The sequence below is a fragment of the Protomyctophum parallelum genome (genome assembly GCF_964188405.1).
Source record: "Protomyctophum parallelum genome assembly, chromosome: 14".
NCBI classification, from domain to species: domain Eukaryota; kingdom Metazoa; phylum Chordata; class Actinopteri; order Myctophiformes; family Myctophidae; genus Protomyctophum; species Protomyctophum parallelum.
In genome coordinates, this window is record NC_139709.1 from 12,227,330 (window position 1) to 12,245,057 (window position 17,728).

At 44.5% G+C, this 17,728-nt stretch overlaps 1 protein-coding gene across 2 annotated transcripts in view; it reads right to left on the reverse strand.

Moving 5' to 3' along the window:
- Positions 1 to 3,892: 3,892 nt before the first annotated feature.
- Positions 3,893 to 17,728, reverse strand: part of LOC310871082 (homer protein homolog 3-like) — a 57,282-nt gene continuing 43,446 nt past the window's right edge. For both annotated transcript variants that reach the window (XM_083782556.1, XM_083782555.1), the window contains exons 8-10: positions 17,431 to 17,538; positions 9,826 to 9,906; positions 3,893 to 6,799 (exon numbers count right to left, since the gene is read on the reverse strand). In XM_083782556.1, the coding sequence (XP_083638682.1) occupies positions 6,614 to 6,799; positions 9,826 to 9,906; positions 17,431 to 17,538 (375 nt within the window). In that variant the 3' untranslated portion in view covers positions 3,893 to 6,613. The remainder of the gene's footprint in view (positions 6,800 to 9,825; positions 9,907 to 17,430; positions 17,539 to 17,728) is intronic.

Here is a 17,728-nt window from a genome sequence, read left to right on the forward strand (position 1 = left end):
AATCAAATACTCATTTTGTGTCACCATCTCCTGTTTCTCTTTCTCCAGTTCCTCGATCCTATAGCTCATCTGCTCCACCTCGGCGGAGAGTTCGGCGTTCCAATGCTTCAGCGCCTCGTTCTCCTTCCTGTAGAGGAGGTTCTTATTATCGGGCGGTTTACCGCAGGATTCACTCCTCTGCGAGGTCTGTCCGCTTAGCGTTCTCGCAGGTTGCGCCAGCATCGGGGTAGTGCTCAGACTATACCTGGAATTGGGCCGCGACTCCGTCGCCTGATGGACGGTAGGCCCGTACACCCTCCGTTGCCGGGCTAACTTATCCCTGTTTATCATGCCGTTTATGCGCCGTATCTCTCTGTGGTGGTCCGTCATGACCGAACGATGTAGCGGGTTGAACAACTATTCAACTCTATTCTAGAGTTCTTCTTTGTGGGTGGTACTTCGTTTATGCCGGTGGGCACTACTTATGTGCGCATATGGGCATACTTGGTGACGTCAACGGCCAAATTAGTATTGGTCCTTACCGGGCTTTTGTCCTCTGGGATGAGAGAAAAGGCTGAGGACATAAACATCAATACTATGACGTCATGGTGATGACATGAGGGATCTCAACAACCTCGCAATCGCATCACCTGTGTGCGCGTCTCCTCGATAGGACGTAGCATATATGGAAGGGACACGTTTTCGTTCCAACCAGTTCCTTTCCCCTCCATCATCAGGCGCCAAGCACTGACCAGGGGGAGGCAATATAAAGACAAGGATTACTGCTCGTTTTTGTGAAGGTACCTACGCTACCCCACCTATAAGGTACGGGTGCTCATGATGCGGAGGAGAGAATTATTCCGACACTCATAAATCCGACTATACCCAATATTCTGACCATATAGACTCTATGGGCTGTATTTTACGTGTCTTAAGTACCAGGTCTTATTCCCTAACTTGAGTAAACTAATGACCTGGAGGCGTGATCAATGCTATTTGGCTATTCTGAGTGGCCAAAGAGCATTGATCACGCCTCCAGGTCTTTAGTTTACTCAAGTTAGGGAATAAGACCTGGTACTTAAGACACACAAAATACAGCCCTAAATGGTCAGAATATTGGGTAGTCATATAGCGGCACATGCATCCGCCTTCACTTAACCCATTTAGACCTAAGGTCGATTCTACAAATGTGTCCAAAATCCTTACAGTGTTCTTTAAAAACCCATGTTTCTACGTCAGTGGTTCTCAAACATTAGACCTAAGTTCGATTCTACAAATGTGTCCAAAATCCTGAAAACTTTGGAAGGCAATCTTAGCTAATCAGTGTAGAATCTGAGAAATCCAACAGGCTCGTCTTGATCACATGACTGCAGAGATCATGTGTACCGCATGTGTTTTGCAGAAATTCCATGGCCTCTAGGGAGTGCAGTTGTAGATGCAGTTATAGGCAGCCCCATACTAACTATATCCCCAAACCCTCTTAGCCGTGACCCGACTGACATTCCTCCTGAGAAGTGTGTCATCATCTTTTGTTGGAAAATTGCTTGAGGATGGACAGACACTTGTCTTTTACAAAAATCTTCATGCAGTGACATTTAGTTTTACCTGGTAGAGGGTGCACCCTTCAAAGTACGGAACTGTGACGCGCCCCTGCGACGTCATCACACTTCAAATCCACACTCTGCGGGGTCCAACCCCCCGAATTGAGACACACCCATGTGCTTTATTCCACACCCAGAGTCCATGATACTTCATCTTGTTCTGTTGATTGAGCCTTTTCTGAGACATAAATGCACCATTTATGGTGGAGTTTTTCCCCTATACAAGAACATTACATTTAGGTAGTGGACAGTGTCACAATTAGTTTGCAAGGATCCTTGCAATGCAAGAATGGCATTGAGACTTGTGTAAATAGTAGTGATTGTGATGTGGTTGGCGGACCCAGTGATAAGACCTTGAGTCGTTTTAAAACCTTGGTGAGCATACAGACCTTCACAATATGTAATATGTTTAAAAATTTGTCTTAGCTTTTTATTTGTAAACCTATGTATCTTCTGATGTATTGTGATGTTTTTCTATGTGATATTGTATTATTCGACAGGACTGAAAATGAGTTTGATTACTCAAGTGTAATTTTGAGAATAAATAAAACTTGAATGAATGTCCTTGCTCGCGTAAAGACGGAGATACAAACTATAAAAAGTGGCCTTCTGGGCACAGGTCTCCACCAGGAGGATAGGAGTGTGTCTGTGTGTGTGATGTTTGGCAAAATGTTTAGGAGTAATATAAACATGTGTTTTTGTTTGTTTGTTTCTTGCAACAATTTTCTTCATTTTGTTGAAGAAATGCAGAGCCAGATCACTCATAGCATGTCTGAGGATAGAATTCTGGATTAGCAGCATTTTGTACAAAACGGGCTACCCCTGAAAACTTTGGAAGGCAATCTTAGCTAATCAGTGTAGAATCTGAGAAATCCAACAGGCTCGTCTTGATCACATGACTACAGAGATCATGTGTACCGCATGTGTTTTGCAGAAATCGGCCTCATGATGGCGCTATAACCGGCAGATGGGTTTAAGGTTTAGCGATGCAGGGAAAATGTTTTTCCATGGCCTCTAGGGAGTGCAGTTGTAGATGCAGTTATAGGTAAAAAAAATCACATCCGTGTGAACTGAGTGGTGCAATTCCCCCCCCCCCCCCCTTTCTCTCACTCTCTCTCATATTACCAGGCAGCAGGCACAGCACTATCTCTGGTTCTGGCGCCCCCTACTGGTACTAATAAGCCATATACTCGTGCTCATGACCACGGCAACATAGATACGCACACGGCTACATAGATACGCACGGACATTGCTGGTTGTAGGAGTGGTTGCTCAAAAACTAAACAGGAATTGGCCTGTTATAGTAGTAATTGGACACTGTTTGTGATTTGTGGCATTTTGTGTATACCGAATTGTGTGATGTATGGATAAAATGTGTACGAATTATCTACATATATGTGTTTTGCCTAAACCGGCCTCATGGTGGCGCTATAACAGGCCGTTGTGGAATATTTGGGGCAGAGGTTCGTCGTTGGCATCCAGGGAGTGTGTGCACAGTTTGGCATGGATCGGGCCAACGGTGCCGGAGATTAGCTGATAACGGACGGACGGAAGGACGGACACACACACACACACACACGGACGGAGTGCAAAACATACTCTCTCCCCATGCCTTCGGCCTGGTGGAGACAATTAAGCCATTGAACAGCCTATACTTATGCTTTTTAACTGCGACTGTGACTTTGTGTATGGGTGTATTAGTTGGTAGCAGCACGGTTACTATGGTTACTGTTTTTATACATCATCATGATAAATGGCACCATTCACTTCACACAACTGTGATTTTTTTTTAAGAGACCAGAGCAGGGGTTCCCAAACTATGGTACATGCACCACACTCCGGTAAACCTGGTGTAAGGAGATGTGTATAGAGCAACTGTGGGAGTATACAGCAGCTGCATGTCAGTGCAGTGACATTCTGTGATCATGACAAAAATGTGGCCAAATATAATATATATATATATAAGACTGAGCGTTTGGGGGTGCTTCAGCTAGGTCAGGAGGCGACGGGGTGCACGGCCAAAAAGGTTTGGGGACCGCTGGATTTGAGGTCGCACCGCCATATACAGTACATACATAGTGGTCGGATCACCAATGTCTGAGTCATCGTGTCGGGTGCCCTGTGCCCATATCGTCGGTTCCATATGCACATCATTTGTATTGGCATAATGGTCTGATCTGTGGTTTTTTCTTACATTGGGGACACAGACATATAAATGGAATATCTTATCGTTATTGTTGACGAACTGTCTTAATGCAAGGTGCCATTTTCTGTTTAAAGAGTGTTTGAAGAAGACAAGATTAACTCCAATATTCTCATTGTCAATTATCCTCTTCTTGACCATTTATTTTTAATTCTCTAGCATTCTCATGCAAGTGAAGCTTGAGGCCATGTTTTATTAAATCTAAACATCTGCCTTAGCACAGCCTCCCAATTATCATCACACTTTACATCAGACAACATGACAAACAGCCCAGTGTTCTGGACTTGGCATTACTATCCACATACTTCTGAATGGTTTCTGAATAAGGCGCATTGAAAAGAATATTCAGTTTGACTACCTTAATACAATCGGTGCAGCAAGTCAGCATTTTCATAATTTGTACAACACGACCACATTCACAAGGCCTGTAATTGTTCGGATAAAAATGTCTTAAAACCTTCCTTGAACACATCACCCTAATTAAAGCTAGCAGTGTATTGTATAATAATAGTCAGTGAGTTGATGGTTTATTCGGCGAGAGACGTGATGCATTTAAGGTACATTTAGACTGAGCCATAACTAATGACAACAGCTTAAACTTAACAACAATTTGTAGACTAATTCATGACTTAACTTTTCTTAAAATTCCTTAAACACTAGCATATAGCCTATTCATTTATATCAAGTGGAAACACATTTAGCCTATACATTTGATAGCTTAATGTACCTTAATGTACAATCTACTGGTAAATAACTTACTTAAAATACTTAGATTAGTATTATGTGAACTATGAACACTAACAAGCCTTTTCTACCTTAACTTATCAGTGACTGCTCTTAATGTGATCTTTGGTGTCTCTTACTTAAATGCAAAAGCAAAATTCTGAATGTACTTTAAGTTAAATGTCCATGCCATGCCTTACCCATACATCATACATTATGGTTAGCATGCCAATGACCCTAGACACTTAAAGGACCACTTCACCACTTTTCAACCTATCTTCATATAATAGGTCCTCACTAAAAATCATGATAAATGGCACTATTCTTTTCTACTCAGTCTGTGTCTCATAGGAGGGCTGTGGGCAATTTAGAAACCGTCCTCCAGTGACATCATCATTAGGAAGAAACAATATTTCTTTACAAAAATGTTTAGATTTTTATTATCGTGAGAACGATGGCTTCCATTTTCGCATTGAAACTTTTCAGGACTAGAAAGCCTAACAGTTTCTATCAGCTTGTATTCCCCATCGATGATGTCACTGGAGGGCGGGTTTCTAAACTGCCCACAGCCCTCCTATGAGACACAGACAGAGTAGAAAATAATTGCGGCATTTTTTCATGATTATTAGTGAGGGCCTATTATATGAAGATAGGTTCAAAAGTGGTGAAGTGGTCCTTTAACACGATAACTTGCATACAGGTCCTTGAATAACCATGTGTTTTCTTAATTGACCTTATTAGTTTTGTTTAAAAAAAAAAAACATCATAATTGGGTTGATGGGAGTTCACACCACCCGGATATAATGTAAAAGCAAAATGTCTTTGACCGGAATAAATGAATATTCAAAATGTAGGATTGAGACTGTAGTTGTTAAAAGTCTGCATAGCCCTTCATCAATGTGGAGCTAAAGTCCATACAGAACTCTCGAACTACATGACATTTTAACTACATGGACTAAAATGTAGTCTGGCTGTAAAGTACAGTAGGTCAAACAGAACAGTTTTTTTTTTCTTGTTAACACCACCCACGTTGAACTCATTGTCTGTTTCTCCATTTGTACAGATTCCTTTTACAAAACCCACTATTGCTTCTGTTGAAAACATAATGAAATTATATCACTCATTCTTACACTATTCTACATCCACATTTTTTTGTTTGTTTGTTTGTTTGCTTTTCTTAACAAAAAAATCAGTTCCTCTAAAAAGTATAATGAAAAACTACAAGCACCAGTTCTCTGCATTCATTAAATGTCTAGCACTGTTAAGCACTTACCTTTAAGACTTTTAAGTTTATTGCATTGGATGTCACTCACGAAAGCAACATGGAAAAATGTGCACTACATTAGATCAGACAATATCATTTATGCTGCTGCTTTCTTGCTTGCTTGTTTGGGGCGATGATGCCACAACCTACATTTTAAAGGAGAATTCCATGCTAAAAGGATTTCTTACCTTTATTTGTAGTTGTTACGTCCCCACCAAAGAGGTCCAGGTGTTATTTTGTGTAAAAGCGCATTATTGGCTATTTCCCCTAATATATGTATGCCCTCAATGAATTTAATTTAATTGAATTGCATTGAATTGAATGGGGCATTGGGGTGTTGCGCTAATTCGCTTATTTCCATCGCTCAAAAATCAATTTATTTTGTATATATCCTCTCTTCATAATGTAAATAGTATCCCAAGCGGCACACTTTACTACTTATTTCGACGGAAATATGCGAATTAGCACAAAAACCCAACCCCCTAATATAAGCCCCCAATGGGGCTTATATTAGGGGAAATGCACGTTTGCACAAAATAACACCTGGGCCTCTTTGGTGGGGACGTAACGACTACAAATAAAGGTAAGAAAGCCTTCTAGCATGGAATTCTCCTTTAAGGATGGGAAGTTAGCAGTCAGCCACTGCCGCCAACAGGGATATGGGGTGGTGGCCACCCTCTTTCCAACAGCCCGATGGTGGTTCTTGGTATGCGTGAAGAAGAGGACCTGGACCAGCTCCATCCTGATCTCCTTGCGTCCTCTTCCCCTAATGGCCACTGCTAAGTGAATCCCCCCGTAATCTCCTATATGCCTTTCTCCCCCCCCCCCCCCCCCCAGTCAATCCTATTTGTCGATGAGCTTGCATAGGCTCTGCCGGAGGTCGTTCAGGTCAAAGATCTTGATGTCCAGGATTTCGATGGCCCTCTGGATCTCTGAGTCCACGCGGTCTCGGTCTTCCAGCGTGTTGTTCAGGTTTTGCTCCGTGTTTTGGATGCGCCTCTCCAGCTCCGAGTTACGCATCTCCATATCCTGAAGTCGAAAAACAAGAGGGGAGAATAATAGGGCAGAGAACAGGGGGACGTGCAAGAGAGTGTTAGAGGTGCAGGGGGCTGAAATCTCGTAAGAGGGCACTTTTGGACAAAACAAATATAGCGAAAATAGCAGATCTACAAGCTCACAGGAGAGCTTGTAGATCAGCTATTTTCGGTGGCGCAACCCAGCACTCTTTATCTACGATGTAACGACATGGATTTTGAAACAAATGTGTTCAATGCAAAATGCTGTGTTCAAGTTCAGGAGACAAAAAGGCAATCCTCTTGAATGCTGCCTAAAGGGGCATTCGCATTGTTTTCACCGTAGGAACTCCTGCATTCGTGGTCTACAGAGGGCAGTTGTTTTACAGACGGGTAAAAGGGCAGTTGTTTTAGATACGGGTAAAAGGCCAGGGGCTGAAGCCCCCTTTGATGCCTATGTGTGCATGTGCCTGCCATCACTTATGATGCATATAATACATTGCGATACTTGGTCTAGCTTGTTAAGAGCCTAGATATGTCCACTAGGTCTAATATATACCTGTAGTCTATAGTGTTATGGTGCAGCTGTCCGTTGAAGGAGTCACAGTATGATTGCTGCCCTTGATATCATGTTACATAAAGCATAGCCATCCATCACAACCTAGATTAGTCTCGACTGAGTCCTATTTGCCTCATCGATTGCTGACTGATCCAGAATTCCACGACAGTCAGGAAAAAAGGAGCAGACCAAGTACCGAACCAAATGTCACTTTTACAAAGTATTACAGGTTTTTAAGTCGCTAAATGTGTCTGAAATTTCCAGACTATAAAGCGCACCTGAATATAAGCCGCACCAGCTAAATTTAGGGGGAAAAAAACAAATATGTACATATACAAGCCGCACTGGACTATAAGCCACAGGTGGGCCATAGAGATAGATTTAGAAGGTCCCCTAGTGGCCGTTAGCTGTAAAAATCCATAGATTAGCCGCACCGTTGTATAGGCCGCAGGTTTCAAAGCATGGGAAAAAAGTTGCGGTTTATAGTAATTACGGTACACATGGTACCCATTTACCATGAATCCAATACGTAGTGGACCCCTGCTCTAAGAGTTAAATTAATGCTCAGGATTTTACCGTGTATTTATGATCCTGTCAAATCATATCAATAGAAAAAAGTGCCCTTCCGGGCACAGGTCTCCACCAGGTTATCCACAGATCCGTGCAGTTAGAGGTAAAAACACTTTTCGGCCAGTTATAGCGCCACCTTGAGGCTGAGTTGAAATTGTTCATGTGGCATTTCGTCCTCGGCCTAGTGGGAATGTGGGTGCACAATTTCACGGAAATCACGCGATGTGTTCATGATTTGCAGCATTTTGTTTGAAACTGAGCACTCCTGTGAACTTTGGAAGCCAATCTTAACCAATCAGGATGGAGTGTGATAAATCTGAAAGACCCGTTTCGTTGAATGGCTCTAGAGAGACTGTGTACCAATTTGCGTGATGTTTGGACAAAATCTGTAGGTGTACTGTGCAAAAACTTGTTTTGCACAAAGCGGCCTCTTGGTGGCGCTATAACAGGCCGTTCTGGAAAGTTTGGGGCAGAGGTTCATCGTTGGCATCCAGGGAGTGTGTGTGCAAAATTTGGCATCGACCGGGTTAACGGTGAAGTTTTTGCACAAAGCGGCCTCTTGGTGGCGCTATAACAGGCCGTTCTGGAAAGTTTGGGGCAGAGGTTCATCGTTGGCATCCAGGGAGTGTGTGTGCAAAATTTGGCATCGACCGGGTTAACGGTGGCCGAGATTAGCCTGTCACGGACACACGGACGGACGGACACACAAACACACAAACGGACGGACGGAGTGCAAAACATACTCTCCCCACATGCCTTCGGCCTGGTGGAGACAATGACCTCCTCTTTTGTTATTGAGCGTTTGTACCGTGCATGCAATATGTAAAGCAGTGGTTCTCAATGTGGGGTCCGGGGACCCCTAAAGGGGTCCTTGAGGGAGTTCCAGGGGGTCCCCAGCTAAATGACAGCTTGGAAGCAAATGGACCCTTATGGGTCTGTAACTCCGAGAGTGTACAAACGGAACCAAAATTAACATTGATTTAACAATATAAATTGGGGTCTCAGAGATATAAATGCCATTAAATGGGGGTCTGTATACTAATACGCATGTCAAACTGGGGGTCCTTGAAATTAAAATGGTTGAGAATCACTGCTAGAGCCGCAAAAATTATGGGGATACGTATATGGGGATTATGGGGATACGTATATTTTCAAATGGGGGTCCGCGGGCTAATTAGTGTCAATTTGGGCGTCCTTGACATGAAAAGGTTTGGGAACCACCTCACTCCTGCCCACTTTGATAGGCTGGAATGGCTTAGGGTCGACGACAGAGTACAGCATTTTGCAATGGGTCTGGTCCACAAGATTCGATACACCACCAAGATACCCATGTACCTGTCTAGATACTTCCTTAATGTTAACGAACTCCACACCCACAACACCAGAGGGAGTGCAATGAACCATGTACAACCCAGATTCGGCACAAACAAGGGACTAAATTATTTTCGCTCCCATGCCACCAAAATGTGGAATGCCCTACCAACAATCATTAAGACATGCAAATCCCTTGACTCCCTCAAAACCGCTCCCAAAGGGCACCTACGGACAGCTGCAATTCAAAACGGTCCCTCGTAAAATCTGAATCCCCCCCGTCCGCCCCCCCCCCCCCTTTTCCCCTCACTGTATAAGTTTCTTCTTTTCCCTTTTTACCTCCTTTATGATGAATTCCTGTTCTGTTCTTTGACTATATAGAAGTGTCTATTTGTATGTCTCTAAATGTTTTGATGAATTGAACATGGTGGACCCTCTTGTAAACGAGTGTAATGCTTAATTGGGTCGTCCACTCACAGTTAACAGTCTTTGTATTGAGTTTGTGCTTGAAAGGTACTGTAATTCTGCAAACTGTTAATAAATATTTCAATCAATCAATCAATCAATCAATGTAAAGAAAGAGTATAGTCTTTCACTTGTACCTGTAGTCTGTGCATGGCCTCGTCTCTTTCCTGCTCCATCTCATGGTATTCTGCTTTCTTACTCTGCAGACAGTGGATCTCCTGGAAGAGCAAGAAAGTAACATAATTTTTCCCATTTCTATTTAATTTTGACTTTGTTGTGTCAAGTTAAGCCATTGTTTATTTGTCTAATTTTTTTCGCAAAGAATTGTGATAATGATTACTTATGGATTGTAGTGATTTAATGAATTAATCAATCGATAATAAAACTGCGTTTTGAAGTGGTAGTCCTCAAAACCTGAAAATGAATATTGTGCAACGGTTTATAACATACAGCAAACAAAACATACAATGGTTTAGAAATATTTGTATACCGTAAGGAACACAGGAAAGAAAGACTTGTGAAATGTGTTGGTGAAATATACATGTAAAATAAAAATTGTGTAGGCCTATAGTGAGAAAATAGGAATATGCCATTAACCCATTTAGACCTGAGGCCGATTCTAAAAAATGGCTTCTAAATCCTGACAGTTTTCAGAAAAACCTCGTTTCTATATCAGCGGTTCTCAAACTATTTCATGTCAACTGCAATTGTTATTGTAGTGTATGTATATATATGAATACGTGTAGATGAATGTATATAACTATGGACAACATGAATGTATGCACTGTGTAGGCAGATAGATCTGCCACACGTGCACAAATGGACTCCAGGGGTAGGGCCCGACAAGCCTATGGCTTCTCCCTAACCCTTTTTCGGATCGGACAGGACATGAGCTACAAGGAAAAGAAAAATAAAAAATATGGAAACTGTGTGCTATGTATGAACTGTATGTCCTCCTTCCGAAAATAAAACTGAACTGAACTGAAGGACCCCCAGAAACTATTATGTATTTGGCCGCCGACCCCCATCTGAAAACATGTTGTTCCAGGGACCCCCCCCAGAAGAAAATATATGAGTTAAAAACGTTCACTGTGAAAGAATATATATTCAAAGATTAGCATTTTCACATTTTCACTATTTTTTTTAAAATAGCAGATCTACAAGCTCGTAGCGCAGCACTCGGTGCCGCGCTATGAGCTTGTAGACATTTAATAAGTGCATTTTTATAACAGTTTTCTACAGTCAAACCTTTATTATTTGAGCCTTTTTGATTACAGTAGCATTTAGTGCTACTGAAACAATGACTATTAAAATAGACAAAGGCTTGTTCAAATTAGGAAACGCTTTATTTTATACTTTGTTACCGTTACTACATGGTGCGTTATGCCGTTATTCTTCCGTTATTTTTCATGTAGACTCGGGGGAGAATGAGAAGAACTGCTTGTATGCAGGTGTGTGTGTGTGTGTGTGTGTGTGTGTGTGTGTGTGTGTGTGTGTGTGTGTGTGTGTGTGTGTGTGTGTGTGTGTGTGTGTGTGTGTGTGTGTGTGTGTGTGTGTGTGTGTGTGTGTGTGTGTGCGTGTGTGGTGGCACGCAGAGTTTGTGTTTACTGTCTGACTGTCATGGCGGAGCCCATATTGCGTTTCAAATGGATATATTCCTTAATTCCTTCACCTGCGAGCTGCTCCAATCCAGTGGTTGAGTGCAGATTATGATCCCACCTCCTCCCCTGCTCTGCCTGCTGGCACGAATGGGACGGGATTCAACTTGTGCGTGCGTGCGTGCGTGTTTATTTGTGTCGGTCGCGTGTGTGATTGCGTGCATGTGTGTGTGTGTGAGAGAGACGTGTGCGCTCATCATGTGAGTGAGAGAGAGAGGGACAGGCAGAGAGACAGGCAGATACTGAAAGAGACTTTGCGCGCACGCGTGTGTGTGTGTGTGTGTGTGTGTGTGTGTGTGTGTGTGATAATCAAACCTATTAATTCTGTTTAAGAGCAGCTATGAGCTATCTCAGCCTATCAGCACACATCATTCACTGGAGCAGTGGAACTGGAACCCCCATGTCGTGTTGGTTGTAGCCTACTTGTGTTGTTGTTTATGTATTGATAGGCCTACATAGCATCATCAAACTCACCACCAGTCCCCCCTGGTATTGGTATTATTATCACTAACAGTACTGAAATGAAGGCCTGGAAGTGGGAGCCCTTTTTTTCTTTTTGAGTGGTACCACTCCTATATAGACAGCTGTGTGTGTCCCTGGCTGGCTGTGTCCCTGTGTCCCTGGGTCTGACCACGGAAATAGCATATTTTCTCCACCAAATGTTTTAGATGAGGGGCGCCCTGTGTTCCTGGATGTTCACGGTAACTGTCATTTCTCATGGTGGCCCACTTTAAGTTTTTCCCTATAACTCTTGAACCGTAAGTCGTAAAATCTAAATGTCTTTTTCCATGGATTTCTTGGGTCATGATGCATTTCCACATATAGGCCATGCCCATTTTCGTCGGGAGAACAATTCCTGCAAATTAGAATTTTCTCCAAAACACACTTTTTGCTGCTCCTCCTACAGATTTTGTCCAAATCTCACACAAATCGGCACACATGATCTCTGGACCTTTCCGATGAAAACACCACAGGCGGAATTTTGATAGTGCGTATTGTTCGGCCGTAATCGGCTTCTGAAGTTAGTGGGAGGGGCTTATTTTACAAAAAACGCCACAAATCACGAACCAAACGTCCAATCCACCACAAATTTTAATCAGATGTCCCGGGTGGTTTAATCAACCAAAAGCCAAAAGCAATTCCATTTTCATCCATAGGGGGAGCCGCAAATGCAAAAAAATTAACCGTTTCTTGCAGAAAAAGTATTTTTGGGGGCATAAATCTCCTCCGAATTACTTACACATGATCACAGGGGTGACGTGACATTGTAATTGGCTGTCAAGATTAGTGAGAGGGGTATATGGAAGCGACTGCGGCAACCACACATGGCAATTTTTCTAAATTGCAACTAGTTGGTTTAAGTAACAGTAAAGTAACTAAGTTACTTTTGAAATGATGTAACTAGTAACTGTAACTAGTAACTTTTTTAAAGTAACGGTCCCAACACTGTTATTAACACGAGGATTGCTTATGTTAGACGCTGTGGAGTGGTGGTCACACTAGGAGTGTTGGTCACACTTTGAGTATTGGTCACACTAGGAGTGTTGGTCACACTAGGAGTGTTGGTCACACTGGGAGTGTTGTTGTTGGTCACACTGGGAGTGTTGGTCACACTGGGAGTGTTGGTCACACTAGGAGTGTTGGTCACACTGGGAGTGTTGTTGTTGGTCACACTGGGAGTGTTGGTCACACTAGGAGTGTTGGTCACACTAGGAGTGTTGGTCACACTGGGAGTGTTGTTGTTGGTCACACTGGGAGTGTTGGTCACACTGGGAGTGTTGGTCACACTGGGAGTGTTGGTCACACTGGGAGTTTTGGTCACAATGGGAGTGTTGTTGTTGGTCACACTGGGAGTGTTGGTCACACTGGGAGTGTTGTTGGTCACACTAGGAGTGTTGGTCACACTAGGAGTGTTGGTCACACTGGGAGTGTTGGTCACACTAGGAGTGTTGGTCACACTGGGAGTGTTGGTCACACTAGGAGTGTTGGTCACACTAGGAGTGTTGTTGTTGGTCACACTAGGAGTGTTGGTCACACTGGGAGTGTTGGTCACACTGGGAGTGTTGGTCACACTAGGAGTGTTGTTGTTGGTCACACTAGGAGTGTTGGTCACACTGGGAGTGTTGTTGTTGGTCACACTAGGAGTGTTGGTTACACTGGGAGTGTTGGTTACACTGGGAGTGTTGGACTGGGAGTGTTGGTCACACTAGGAGTGTTGGTCACACTTTGAGTATTGGTCACACTAGGAGTGTTGGTCACACTGGGAGTGTTGGTCACACTGGGAGTGTTGGTCACACTAGGAGTGTTGGTCACACTGGGAGTGTTGGTCACACTAGGAGTGTTGGTCACACTGGGAGTGTTGGTCACACTAGGAGTGTTGGTCACACTGGGAGTGTTGGTCACACTGGGAGTGTTGTTGTTGGTCACACTGGGAGTGTTGGTCACACTAGGAGTGTTGGTCACACTAGGAGTGTTGGTCACACTGGGAGTGTTGTTGTTGGTCACACTGGGAGTGTTGGTCACACTGGGAGTGTTGGTCACACTGGGAGTGTTGTTGTTGGTCACACTGGGAGTTTTGGTCACACTGGGAGTGTTGGTCACACTGGGAGTGTTGTTGTTGGTCACACTGGGAGTTTTGGTCACACTGGGAGTGTTGTTGTTGGTCACACTGGGAGTTTTGGTCACACTGGGAGTGTTGTTGTTGGTCACACTGGGAGTGTTGGTCACACTAGGAGTGTTGGTCACACTGGGAGTGTTGGTCACACTGGGAGTGTTGGTCACACTAGGAGTGTTGGTCACACTGGGAGTGTTGGTCACACTGGGAGTGTTGGTCACACTGGGAGTGTTGGTCACACTAGGAGTGTTGGTCACACTAGGAGTGTTGGTCACACTGGGAGTGTTGTTGTTGGTCACACTGGGAGTGTTGGTCACACTGGGAGTGTTGGTCACACTGGGAGTGTTGGTCACACTGGGAGTTTTGGTCACACTGGGAGTGTTGTTGTTGGTCACACTGGGAGTGTTGGTCACACTGGGAGTGTTGGTCACACTGGGAGTGTTGGTCACACTGGGAGTGTTGGTCACACTGGGAGTGTTGTTGTTGGTCACACTAGGAGTGTTGGTCACACTGGGAGTGTTGGTCACACTGGGAGTGTTGTTGTTGGTCACACTAGGAGTGTTGGTCACACTGGGAGTGTTGGTCACACTGGGAGTGTTGGTCACACTGGGAGTGTTGATCACACTAGGAGTGTTGGTCACACTAGGAGTGTTGGTCACACTGGGAGTGTTGGTCACACTAGGAGTGTTGTTGTTGGTCACACTAGGAGTGTTGGTCACACTGGGAGTGTTGGTCACACTGGGAGTGTTGGTCACACTAGGAGTGTTGTTGTTGGTCACACTAGGAGTGTTGGTCACACTGGGAGTGTTGTTGTTGGTCACACTAGGAGTGTTGGTCACACTAGGAGTGTTGGTCACACTAGGAGTGTTGGTTACACTGGGAGTGTTGGTTACACTGGGAGTGTTGGACTGGGAGTGTTGGTCACACTAGGAGTGTTGGTCACACTAGGAGTGTTGGTCACACTGGGAGTGTTGGTCACACTAGGAGTGTTGGTCACACTGGGAGTGTTGTTGTTGGTCACACTGGGAGTGTTGGTTACACTGGGAGTGTTGGTCACACTAGGAGTGTTGGTCACACTAGGAGTGTTGGTCACACTAGGAGTGTTGGTCACACTGGGAGTGTTGTTGTTGGTCACACTGGGAGTGTTGGTCACACTGGGAGTGTTGGTTACACTGGGAGTGTTGGTCACACTGGGAGTGTTGTTGTTGGTCACACTAGGAGTGTTGGTCACACTAGGAGTGTTGGTCACACTAGGAGTGTTGGTCACACTGGGAGTGTTGGTCACACTGGGAGTTTTGGTCACACTGGGAGTGTTGTTGTTGGTCACACTGGGAGTGTTGGTCACACTGGGAGTGTTGTTGTTGGTCACACTAGGAGTGTTGGTCACACTAGGAGTGTTGGTCACACTAGGAGTGTTGGTCACACTGGGAGTGTTGGTCACACTGGGAGTGTTGGTCACACTAGGAGTGTTGGTCACACTGGGAGTGTTGGTCACACTGGGAGTGTTGGTCACACTGGGAGTGTTGGTCACACTGGGAGTGTTGTTGTTGGTCACACTAGGAGTGTTGGTCACACTAGGAGTGTTGGTCACACTAGGAGTGTTGGTCACACTGGGAGTGTTGGTCACACTGGGAGTGTTGGTCACACTAGGAGTGTTGGTCACACTAGGAGTGTTGGTCACACTGGGAGTGTTGGTCACACTGGGAGTGTTGGTCACACTGGGAGTGTTGGTCACACTAGGAGTGTTGTTGTTGGTCACACTAGGAGTGTTGGTCACACTGGGAGTGTTGGTCACACTGGGAGTGTTGGTCACACTAGGAGTGTTGGTCACACTAGGAGTGTTGGTCACACTAGGAGTGTTGGTCACACTGGGAGTGTTGGTCACACTGGGAGTGTTGGTCACACTGGGAGTGTTGGTCACACTAGGAGTGTTGTTGTTGGTCACACTAGGAGTGTTGGTCACACTGGGAGTGTTGTTGTTGGTCACACTAGGAGTGTTGGTCACACTAGGAGTGTTGGTCACACTAGGAGTGTTGGTCACACTAGGAGTGTTGGTTACACTGGGAGTGTTGGTTACACTGGGAGTGTTGGACTGGGAGTGTTGGTCACACTAGGAGTGTTGGTCACACTGGGAGTGTTGTTGTTGGTCACACTAGGAGTGTTGGTCACACTAGGAGTGTTGGTCACACTGGGAGTGTTGGTCACACTGGGAGTGTTGTTGTTGGTCACACTAGGAGTGTTGGTCACACTAGGAGTGTTGGTCACACTGGGAGTGTTGGTCACACTAGGAGTGTTGTTGTTGGTCACACTAGGAGTGTTGGTCACACTGGGAGTGTTGGTCACACTAGGAGTGTTGGTCACACTAGGAGTGTTGGTCACACTGGGAGTGTTGGTCACACTGGGAGTGTTGGTCACACTGGGAGTGTTGGTCACACTGGGAGTGTTGGTCACACTAGGAGTGTTGGTCACACTAGGAGTGTTGGTTACACTGGGAGTGTTGGTCACACTAGGAGTGTTGGTTACACTGGGAGTGTTGGTTACACTGGGAGTGTTGGTCACACTAGGAGTGTTGGTTACACTGGGAGTGTTGGTTACACTGGGAGTGTTGGTCACACTAGGAGTGTTGGTTACACTGGGAGTGTTGGTCACACTAGGAGTGTTGGTCACACTAGGAGTGTTGGTTACACTGGGAGTGTTGGTCACACTAGGAGTGTTGGTCACACTGGGAGTGTTGGTCACACTAAAATAAGTTAAAGAAATATCGCATGTCACTTGCTTTTGATGATGGTCATTGAACAAATTTAAACAAAGTTTAAAATCTTTCATACTGAACGGTAGGCTACTCAAACTGAAAATGTATTCATGGTTGCGATGTTTTAATATGATGTAATTGTAATGTATTTTATGTGTGGACCCCAGGAAGAGTAGCTGCTACTAAGGTAGTAGCTAATGGGGATCCAAATAAACAAACACTAGGAGTGTTGGTCACACTGGGAGTGTTGGTCACACTGGGAGAATGGGATTTTTAAGCAGTACACCAGATTTGTATCCAATACATAGTATGTATTAGATAACAGTGCGTATTCAACATTGGAGGTTTTCTGTGTGGCTTTGCATGTTCTCCCCGTGTCCCCTAGGGTAGGTACACTCACAAAAACATGCAGTAATCCTGGTCTCTAAACTACCTCCCCCTGGCCAGCTGAGGGAGGGGAAAGGAACTGGTTGGAATAACGTGTTCCTTCCACGCGCTATACATCCAGCCAGGGAAACTCCCCCCCTGTAACTTGGAGCAACTTGGACACTCATGCATGAAGGAAGTACGAGTTCAAGTCCGTTGCTCTCCCCAGGTTGGCGGAGGGTGTGTAGAAAATTGACACATGGGTGAAAAATGGGTTACAAAATCGTGGGATTTTTTAAAAAATAAAAAAACAAAACATTGGAGGTTGGGTAAAGAGAATGGAGTGCCAAACCTCATCCTTGGCCTTCAGCAGAGACTCCAGCTCCTCCAGAGACTGGCTCAGCTCGTCCTTCAGAAGGTCACTGGGGCCTTGGCCTCCCTGGGCCTCCAACTCAGCCACCTGATGTGGAGAAGCACAATATGAACATACATACACGCACAACCAGTGTTCATTTCGTTGACTAAAACTAAGACGAAAAATGTTTCGTCGACTGCCCTTTTCCACTGACGAAAACTAAATGGAAACTGAGGTATAATGACTGAAACTAAGAGTAAATGTACTGACAATTTCGTCAACAAATAAAAACTAG